This window comes from Trichosurus vulpecula, chromosome 2, assembly GCF_011100635.1.
Source record: "Trichosurus vulpecula isolate mTriVul1 chromosome 2, mTriVul1.pri, whole genome shotgun sequence".
Lineage (NCBI taxonomy): Eukaryota > Metazoa > Chordata > Mammalia > Diprotodontia > Phalangeridae > Trichosurus > Trichosurus vulpecula.
The window spans coordinates 53918720-53929182 of record NC_050574.1 but is presented as its reverse complement, the minus strand read 5'-3'; the positions used below and the strand labels follow the sequence as shown (position 1 = coordinate 53929182).

The window sequence follows — 10463 nt, the reverse complement described above, 5'->3', positions numbered from 1 at the left end:
CATTCTAAGAGGACCATGACTTCAGGGAAATGATGACATGACTTGCACTTGACTTTGATTTGAGTGAAGGAGGGCTGTCTGAAAACAGTAGAAACTGGAGAACATAGAATATTAGACTTGAGCTGTAACACAGAGGATGGACCTTTACACACAGAATATTTGATTTGGAAAGAACCTTGGAGACTACCTAGGCCAAAGATTCTTAACCTGGGCTCTGTGAACTTGTTTTTGTGTTTTTTTAAAATTGCTATTAGTATTTCAATAGAATTGGTTTCCTTTGTAATCCTATGCATTTTACTTTGTGCATTTAAAAACATTCTTTTGAGAAAGGGTCCATAGGCTTCACCAGACTGCTCAAGGGGTCCAGGACATAAACAAGATTAAGAACTCCTGATTTGGGCCAACATTATGAGTTGACAGAAAAGGAAGCTGAAGCCTGGAGAGGCTAAATGACTACTGTAAGGACATATAGGAAGTTAGAGACAGAGCCAGGAATATAACACAGCTCTCTCGACTCCCAGGCTGGTGTTCTCTCCACTATCACCATTTTGTATGTTCAAGGCACTTCAGACATAAATGGCAAAGAGGTCCTTAGACTGAACAGGAGATGCAGAAGCAGCCAGTTCTTAGGACCTACTCAGCTTTGGGGTTGATTCATATCAATATTGCTCTGGGGATGATGCTCCTGGACAATACTGAGAGAGAATCTTCTTCCAGGTGGTTGAAAAGGCTTTCAAATGGATAATGACATCATAAGTGTTCACTAGTTCTTCTTCAGGTCCTCTGGTCCAAATGATCCAGGCAGTAGTTCATGGACTGTCCTGACTTCGTAGGTACCATCTGCTTTTGTCATGTAGACATACCAATGTTTTCCAAACTAAAAAAGATACAAGAAGATCAAAAGGGACTCTTAGTACACTTTTAAAAACTAATTTATTTTTAGTTTTCAACATTCGCTTCCACAAGATCTTGAGTTCTAAATTTTCTCTCCATCTCTCCTCTACCCCCATCCCAAGACAGCATGCATTCCTCCCTTCTCCCAATCTGCTCTCCCTTCTATCACCCCCACAACCTACTTCTCTTATCCCTTTCCCTTCTATTTTCCTATAGGGCAAGAAAGATTTCTATACTCCATTGCCTGTATATCTCATTTTCCAGTTGCATGTAAAATTCATTTTTAAAACTTTGAGTTCCAAATTCTCTCCTTTTCTCCCTCCCCACCCATCTACCCTCATTGAGAAGGCAAGCAATTCGATATAGGTTATACATGTGCAGTCATGCAAAACACTTCCATATGTCATGTTGTGAAAGACTAACTATATTTCCCTCCATCCTGTGCCGCCCCCATTTATTCTACTTTCTTCTTTGACCCTGTCCCTCCTCAAAAGTGTTTGCTTCTGATTACCCCCTCCCCCAGTCTGCCCTCCCTTCAATCACCCCCCCTCTTATCCCCTTCCCCCTACTTTCCTGTAGAGTAAAATAGATTTCCATACCCAGTTGAGTATGTATGTTATTCCCTCCTTAAGCCAAATCCAACGAGAGTAAGGTTCTCTCATTCCCCTTCACTATAAAAGCTTTTTCTTGCCTCTTTTATGCGAGATGTTCACCCCATTCTACCTCTCCCTTTCTCCTTCTCCTCCCTCATCCCTTAATTTTATTTTTTATATTCAACTCACCCTGTACTTGCTCTCTCTCTCTCTCTCTCTGTCACTCTCTCCATATATACAGGGGCAGCTAGGTGGTACAGTGAATAGAGCACTGGCCCTGGAGTCAGGAAGACCTGAGTTCAAATCCGGTCTCAGACGATTGACACTTACTAGCTGTGTGACCTTGGGCAAGTCACTTAAACCCAATTGCCCTTCCCCCCTCCAAAAGAAAAAATTAGAGCTATATATATATATATGTATGTATATATATGTATGTATGTATATTCCCTCCAAATATCCTAATACTAAGAAAGTTCTCTTGAGTTACAAATACCAACTTTCCATGTAGGAATGTAAACAGTTCAACTTTAATAAATCCCTTATTATTTTTCTTTCCTGTTTACCTTTTCATGCTTGGGGTTTGTATTTGAAAGTCAAATTTTCTATTCAGCTCTGGCCTTTTCTTTTTTTCCTATTGTTTTTTTTAATTCTATATTTTATTATTTAATATTTTTCAGTTTTCGGCATTGATTTTCATAAGAATTTGAGTGACAAATTTTCTCTCCATTTCTACCCTCCCCCCCACCCCAAGATGGCATATATTTTGATTGCCCCATTCCCCAGTCAGCCCTCCCTTCTGTCACCTCACTCCCCCCCATTCCCTTTCCCCTTACTTTCTTGTAGGGAAAGATAGATTTCTATGCCCCATTGCCTATATATCTTATTTACCAGTTGCATGCAAAACCACCTTTTTTTGAGCATCTGCTTTTAAAATTTTGAGTTCCAAATTCTCTCCCCTCTTCCCTTTCCACCCACCCTCCCTAAGAAGGCAACTAATTCAACATAAGCCACACATGTATCATTATGCAAAACACTTCCACAATAATCATGTTGTGAAAGACTAACCATATTTCCTGCCATCCTATCCTGTCACCCTTTATTCAATTTTCTCCCTTGACCCTGTCCCTTTTCAAAAGTGTTTGCTTTTGGTTACCTCCTCCCCCAGTCTGCCCTCCCTTCTATCAACCCCCCCTTTTTATCCCCTTCCCCCTACTTTCTTGTGGGTAAGATACCCAATTGAGTGTGTATGTTATTCCCTCCTCAAGTCAAACCTGATGAATGCAAGATTCACTCATTCCCCTCCACCTGCCACTTCTTCCTTTCCCACAGAATTGCTTTTTTTTGCCACTTTTATGTGAGATAATTTACCCCATTCTATCTCGCCCTTTCTCTCTCTCAATATATTCCTTTCTAACCCCATAATTTTATTTTATTTTTTAGATATCATCCCTTCACATTCAACTCACCCTGCTCCCTTTGTCTACATATATGTATATTCCCTTCAACTATCTTAATACTGAGAAAGGTCTCATGAATTACATGCATCATTTTTACATGTGGGAATGTAAACAAAATAGTTCAACTTTAGTAAGTCCCTTATGATTTCTCTTTCTTGTTTAACTTTTCATGCTTCTCTTGATTCTTGTGTTTGAAAGTCAAATTTTTCTATTCAGCTCTGGTCTTTTCATTGAGAAAGCTTGAAAGTCCTCTATTTTATTGAAAATCCATATTTTGCCTTGGAGCATTATACTCAGTTTTGGTGGATAGGTGATTCTTGGTTTTAATCCTAACTCCTTTGGCCTCCGAAATACCATTTTCAAACCCTTCAATCCCTTACTGTAGAAGCTGCTAGATCTTGTGTTATCCTGATTGTGTTTCCACAATACTCAAATTGTTTCTTTCTGGCTGCTTGCAGTATTTTCTCCTTGACCTGGGAACTCTGGGATTTGGTGACAATATTCCTGGGAGTTTTCTTTTTGGGATGTTTTTCAAGAGGCGATCGGTAGATTCTTTCAATTTCTATTTTACCCTCTGGCTGTAGAATATCAGGGCAGTTTGCCTTGATAATTTTTTGAAAGATGATATCTAGGCTCTTTTTTTGATCACGGTTTTCAGGTAGTCCAGTAATTTTTAAATTATCTCTCTTGGATCTATTTTCCAGGTTAGTGTTTTTTTCCAATGACATATTTTACATTGTCTTCCATTTTTTCATTCCTTTGGTTCTGTTTTATAATATCTTGATTTCTCATAAAGTCATTAGCTTCCACTTGCTCCAATCTAATTTTTAAGGTAGTATTTTCTTCAGTGGTCTTTTGGACCTCCTTTTCCATTTGGCTAATTCTGCCTTTCAAGGCATTCTTCTCCTCATTGGCTTTTTGGAGCTCTTTTGCCATTTGGGTTGGTCTATTTTTTAAGGTGTTATTTTCTTAAGTATTTTTTGAGGTCTCCTTTAGGAAGTGATTGACTTATTTTTCATGATTTTCTTGCATCACTCTCATTTCTCTTCCCAATTTTTCCTGTACCTCTCTTACTTACCTTTTCCAAATCCTTTTTGAGCTCTTCCATGGTCTGAGACCAATTCATATTTTTCTTGCAGGCTTTTGATGTAGGCTCTTTGACTTTGTTGAGTTCTTCTGGCTGTATGTTTTGATCTTCTTTGTCACCAAAAAAAGATTCTAGAGTCTGAGTCTGAGTCTGCATCCTTTTTCACTACCTGTTCATGTTCCCAGCCAACTACTTGACCCTTGAGCTTTTTGTCAGGGTATGAGTGCTTGTAGAGTACAGAGAATACAGAGAGTACAAGTACACAGAGGGGCTGTGCTGCTGTTTTCAGAGCTACTTCTACACAGCAAGCTTTGCCACACCACTGCTCTTCCTTCACCAGGAACTGCCAACCACGACTGCGACACAGATCCAAGCAGGGCAAAGCAAGCTCTGCACTCCTGCTCTGATCTGCCGCTTAATTCCTCCCACCAGGTGGGCCTGGGGCTGACCACGCACTCCTCTCACCCCGATCCAGCAGTTTTTCCACTAACCTGCTCTGTTGTCTTTTACTCTGCCATCTTGACTCCACCCCCCCCCCCCCAGTACATGTTTTAGACAAATGACATCTGATCCCTTGGGATTACTCCTCACCCAAACGATGGGTAATATCAAGGACTTACCTGATCCTAGAGGGATAGGGTAGAGTGTATGATCACATACATACTCAACCTCTCATTGAATTGACATTGAGAGTGGATTCCAAGCAGAGCCACAGTACATATACCACCTCTGACACTAACTACATGATCCTGGACTATGTCTCAGTTTCTCCATGTATAAAATAAACTGTTTGGATTTTATGATTGTATGACCTAGGGGGTCAGCAGACACAGATACCCTACCACCTCACCCTCATGCCCTCCATCACCTCTTATTCCCTTCCCTACCAGGCCAACACATTGACAGAGCACACAGAATACCTATGAAAAGGAAAACTCCAGGTTCTCCACAGAGCTGCTTGGACAAAGACTGGTTTAGGTGAGTTCCTTTCTTCTCTACGCAACAGGCAGTGGTAACCATCCTCCATTATCATTAAATAAGCAACTAAATACTGATTCTGATTGGAGGAAGCATTTCCCTTGAGTGGTAGAGGGGAAAAAGCCTGGGATTTGAAGTAAAATCCTGGTTCGGCTACTTACTAGCTATGGGACTTTTGGCATCCGCTTTTTGGGTCTTAGTTTCCTTAGCTGTAAAATGAGTGGGCTGGACTAGATGGTCTTAAGATCCCTTCTAGCTCTGAATCTACTGTCCTATGACCAGCTTCCTCACTTTGTTGGCTCTATTAAGCTCTTCAACTTATCATAACAGGTCATAGGATTCACGTCTTCTAGAGCAATGGGGTTATATGTAGGAAGTTTATACTAATATGGTCCCAGAAGTAGTTATTGAGAACATTAAACATGTAAGAAACTTCTAGCATGTGTTTAGGTGACCCCAGAACAGTGCCTTTCAATATCCCACAGTGGTCACAGCTGTGGTCACAATCTCAGAGTTGGAAGGGGCTTCCAAGGTCATCTAGTCCAACCCATTTACAGATTACCCATACCTGAACAAGACTCCCTTTTACCACAAACCTATAAAGTGGTCATTGAGTGTCTGTGCTGTCTCACATTCTTATCAATGACTTGGATAAGATTTTTTTGGCAAAGATACTGGAGTGGTTTGCCATTTCCTTCTCCAGCTCATCTTACAGATAAAGAACTGAGGCAAACATGGTGAACTGACTTGCCCAAGGTCATACAGCTAGTAAGTATCTGAGGCCAGATTTGAACTCAGGAAGATGAGCCTTCCTGACTCCAGACCTGGCACTCTATCCACTGTGCCACCTAGCTGCCCCTCTTGACAGACTAGACTGGATCTATTAAGACAAAATTTGAGAGAATTATACTATTGCATTAATAACTAATTATTGTGATCCAACTTTTTCCCTTCTATTTTCTATAAAGGCCCAACTCTTGTTAAGGTCAGTCAGTCTCTGAAGGGTATGGCTGATTGGTGAGATTGCTCCTAGCCTTCAAAGAACATGCTCATCAATTTTGGGTAGGACCTCACCCAACTAGGAGACCTAATTTCTGTTTAAAATCCATTCTGGGGGAGCTTTTACCCTGAGGGAAGGGACCCCTGTCCTTGGTCCCCTCCATTAGAGTTAAGAGTGAGCCAGCTCACAAAGGAGAAAAACTGTCAGAGAGGCCTGATTGAGGATAGAGATGGATTCTCCTGCCCAGATTGCTGGTAGCTGCCAAGTCCCATGATCAAGCCATGTTCTCAGCTTGGGGAGCTGAAGACTTTTAGCCCACATCCTCTAAATGTCCACCAATAGAGGATGAGCTTCACTTGTCAGGGGAATCCCCTTTCAGAAGGTATTTAAGGCATTTCAGAGTCTCCCTTGGGGTCTTTGGTACTGACAGAAACCACTTACCATCAATTTATTGATTGTGATCTGGTCTAATTAATAAATTGATTATTAATTACCCAGAAACTCTGTCTCTCAGGTTTTTAATTTGTGTCAAATTCAATCAAAAATATAAATGCAAAATGCTTTGCAAACCTTAGATAGATGACTGCTATTATTAGGATCACCAGTATCGTATGCACATTTCTCTCTGCCCCCAAGCACTACCTGGCACTCCCCACTTACAGGCCTAGGAGGTGAGGAAGTCATAAGAAGCTGAAGTCTTCCATACTGGCATCTTCTTTAGGAAGCCACTGTGCTTTTGGTTGTTCTATGATCCTGGTAAGCCCTGCCCCCTCCTGAAAATGCTGATTTTCCTTTGTTTTAGCTGAACTGATCTCAGTGTCAGCTGAACTGATGTACAGATGTCAGCTGTTCTGATCTCAGCACTCAGATTCATTCAAATTGGAGAACAAAATTTCAGAGAGAAAGGGGAATCATTATACTCATTAGATGCTAGAATGAAAATATAGGATGTCTGAGCTGAAAGGGGCATCAGAACGCAGAATGTTAATGCCAAAAGGGACCTTAGAACATGGGATGTCAGAACTGGAAGTGACCTCATGGCATTAAAAAAAAATAAGTCCTTTCTCTTATGCTAGGTTTCTCTTCTCCTAAACTGCCTGGTAGAATCTCAGGGCAGCTGTTCAGATACCTCCTGTGGACCAACAGAGGGGCAGATATATTTCCAGCCTGCAGCGAGCATTTCATACATGTTGCTGTCCAAATCACGGAGTTATTGTCAGGCCAAATCTGTCACCTGGGCTTTTATGGATCGCTTGCAGGAAGGGAATTTTTCCACTTTGCAGGCTGTGCCCTAGGGCCAGGGCCAAGCCCAAGAGCAGCCTGAGCCAAGATTGAGATGTCAAGTCCCTGGTTTAGGATTCTCTTTGTTTTTTATTTGAATTATTTTTTCCCCAGTGTGGTAATTTTTTTCCTGAAGCTTATTCATCTGAACCTTTCTCCTATGCCAGCAACTAATGGGTTTGGAGGCACAGAGAGTAATTGAGCTAAATAGCATTGGAGACTTGGAGCGCTCATCACACCTGCTTATGTGATGACCTCAGGCTCATGATATTGCTATGCCTCAGTTTCTCCCTTTGTAAAAGGGGTAATGGTATCAAGGTACAAATCGTTTGTTTTTAATAGCAACGATGTAGTAAATGCCAAGGTTTATTTCACAGAACTAGCAAATGGATTCTGTTCAATTTATCTTGTTTGCAGATGTTGAAGGTCATTGAATCACAGAATCTAAGTGCTAGATGAAACCTCAGAAGGCACTGAGACCAAGTCCGACCTGAACAGAAAGCTGAAAATAGGGAAGGAGCATGAGCAGGGTTTTGCCCCGGGTTTTGGCATTAGTTTTGGGGTCCATGCCTTCCATACAAGCCTCCAGATTGCTGTCCTCACACCTCACACTCCATTGTCAGCCTGGCTCATTGCTTGACCCCATTCTAGGGTCCTGTCACCATAGTATCCCTTCCTTGGATCCCCTGGACTCCCAGTGGGGGTGGGAGGAGGGGACAGTCTGTAAGGGTCACTCCTTTCTGGATATGATTGCATATGATTTTGGTAGATTTGTCCTCTGAGCCTATACTGATGTCATCTCCTTCTCTACCTCCAAGGTAAAAGAATTCCTGGGTATGGCACAGTTTGAGACAACCTTCCTGACAAGTGAGCACCTTGTCTCTGTCTGAAGATCTCTAGCGATGGGTAACCTATAATGTCCCCGGTCATACCCATTCCATTTCTGCACAGCTCTGATTATGAAGAATTTTCTCCTCAGATTGAGCTTAAATCCAACTCTGATAACTTCCATTGATTGCTTCCGGTCCTACCTTCTGGGGAAAGCAGAACTCTGCTTCATCTTGACTTTATGTCACAAGTTTGAAAATAGGGATCACGTGTCCCAAGACCTTCTCTTTTTTAAGCTATATATTTAGACCTTTCAATCAATCCCCACAGGGCAGGGTTTTGAGTCCTTTGGTGGATTTGATCCAATTCATCCATGTCTTTTCTAAAATGTATTGTCCAGACCTGAGCACACTACTCAAGATGGGGTATGGCCAGGGTAGCAGACAGTAGAACTATCACCTCCCTTCTGGATAGTAGACTTCCATAGACACTGCCTAAGATGTTATTGACTCTTTTGGTTGCCGTGCCTTTGGAAAATGAAGGCAGATGCTTTCAAACCTTAAGGGGTAAAGATGGCAGGACTGTCATTTAGAGCTGGAAGGGACCTTAGAGATCATTTACATAATATGGGTGAGGATTTCTTCCTCCATCTCAATTAATGCAGGTACAGACACCTTAATTGAATCAATTAATCAACAGAGTAAAGTAGGTATTAAAGACTTTCTCTGCAACCTCAATATGTGGACAAATCTTCAAAGTCATTTGAAAGGATCATAGGATTTTTGATCATTGGATGGAAGGCAGACAATACCACACAGGAAACTTCTTGTGTTGGTTGAGAAGACCACATCATGCTTCTTTGTATAAAAAAAGGCTGGTCAAGCAGTGGACCAGCAGTGAAGGACTCCAGATTTAGGTCCCCAAGAGAGAATCACTCTTGGTATAGATTTCTATCTCTGTCTCTTTCTCTTCTATGCCCTTCTCCACTGACCACGTCATTGGAGGGAAGAGACCAATGGGAGATGAGGCACACAGCTGGCAACTGAGACACACTGAAGGCAAACAGATGGTCACCTGAGAAAGGAGAGGCTAGTCTGCACCTTTGTTCTTCCATCTCCTTTCTTGGAAGTGACAAACCTTAGGGCTGATGTACTGAGGGAATCAAAGGGGAAGGGAGGTTGTTTAGTCTCCCACATGGTTATGTTGACCATGGACACATGGCTGCCTCTGACAATGCATCCAGCTGGGAGCAGAGGCCCACATCAAGGACAAATGTGGACAAACACAGACAGATGGATACAGAAAAAGAGCCACCCAAGGGAAGATGTAGTTTCAAGGAGTATTACCCTTTAAGCCAAATAAGAACTTCCAGTCACTGGCAGTTGGGTGTTTTCCACTTTAGGTGTGGAGAGAAGATGTATGCCTTACTAGCATCATATTTTGAGTTCAAGCCTACTTTTCCCCTGGATTCTGTGTGTATTTGTGGACAAGCACCACAGGTTTTTTGGGGGGAAATGTCTTATGGAAACTCTTCTTACTATACTATCTTGGTAAATATTCTTTTCTGAAAGTTCACTGAAGTCTAGTGGACTGATGTCAATGGTGAAGAAGCCAGTAGGCAGTTATGAGCTAGAACACTAGAAGCCTAGTCCATGGTTATCCTAGAGCCCTGTGAATCATAATCAACTAACCCTCTGGGAGCCCCAAACCACAAATATGAGTTGGGGAAGTAAGCCCCCAAGAGGGTGCTATATACAGATGATAAAACTGAGGCCATGGATGATTAAGTGACTTGTCCAAGGTCACACAGATCCAAAGTATCAGAGTCTGGTTTTGAACTCAGACCCTCTGACTCCATTTCTCAATGACTCTTTCTATAGTACCATGCTACTCTCCAGGAGCCACTACATGACAATTTGACACTATTCTCCTATTTCCTGTCCTCCTCCTGCCCATAGCTGAGAGGACTTCTCATTAATTGTGTTTCTTTTTTGTCATCTGCTGGACTTGGAGAGAAGTACGAACTCAAATCCTGCTTCTGACATTTAGTAACTGTATGACCGTGGTACATAAACTTTCTGAGACTTGGTGTCCTTGCCTGCAAAGTGGGGGTCATAATATCTATTATTATTATCTAATACCCTAAATGTATATATGATACCCTATATACATGTATGCAATAATACCCTATTATCTAATGACCCTAAATGCTCTCAGCTCTGGCTTACTAGGCTGCTGCTACCTGAGTAATGTCTATATTTTACAGGGTTATCAAGTAGATAAGCTAATTCTTACGTGCTGTGCTAGATGCCGGAGGTCCAAAGATAAATTAGAATATCGTCACT

At 41.7% G+C, this 10463-nt stretch overlaps 1 protein-coding gene across 1 annotated transcript in view; it reads right to left on the bottom strand.

Moving 5' to 3' along the window:
• Positions 1-369: 369 nt before the first annotated feature.
• CDA (cytidine deaminase) overlaps positions 370-10463 on the bottom strand; it is a 34642-nt gene continuing 24548 nt past the window's right edge. Inside the window, exon 4 of the mRNA XM_036745719.1 lies at positions 370-877. Coding sequence (XP_036601614.1) covers positions 764-877 — 114 coding nt within the window. The 3' untranslated portion in view covers positions 370-763. The remainder of the gene's footprint in view (positions 878-10463) is intronic.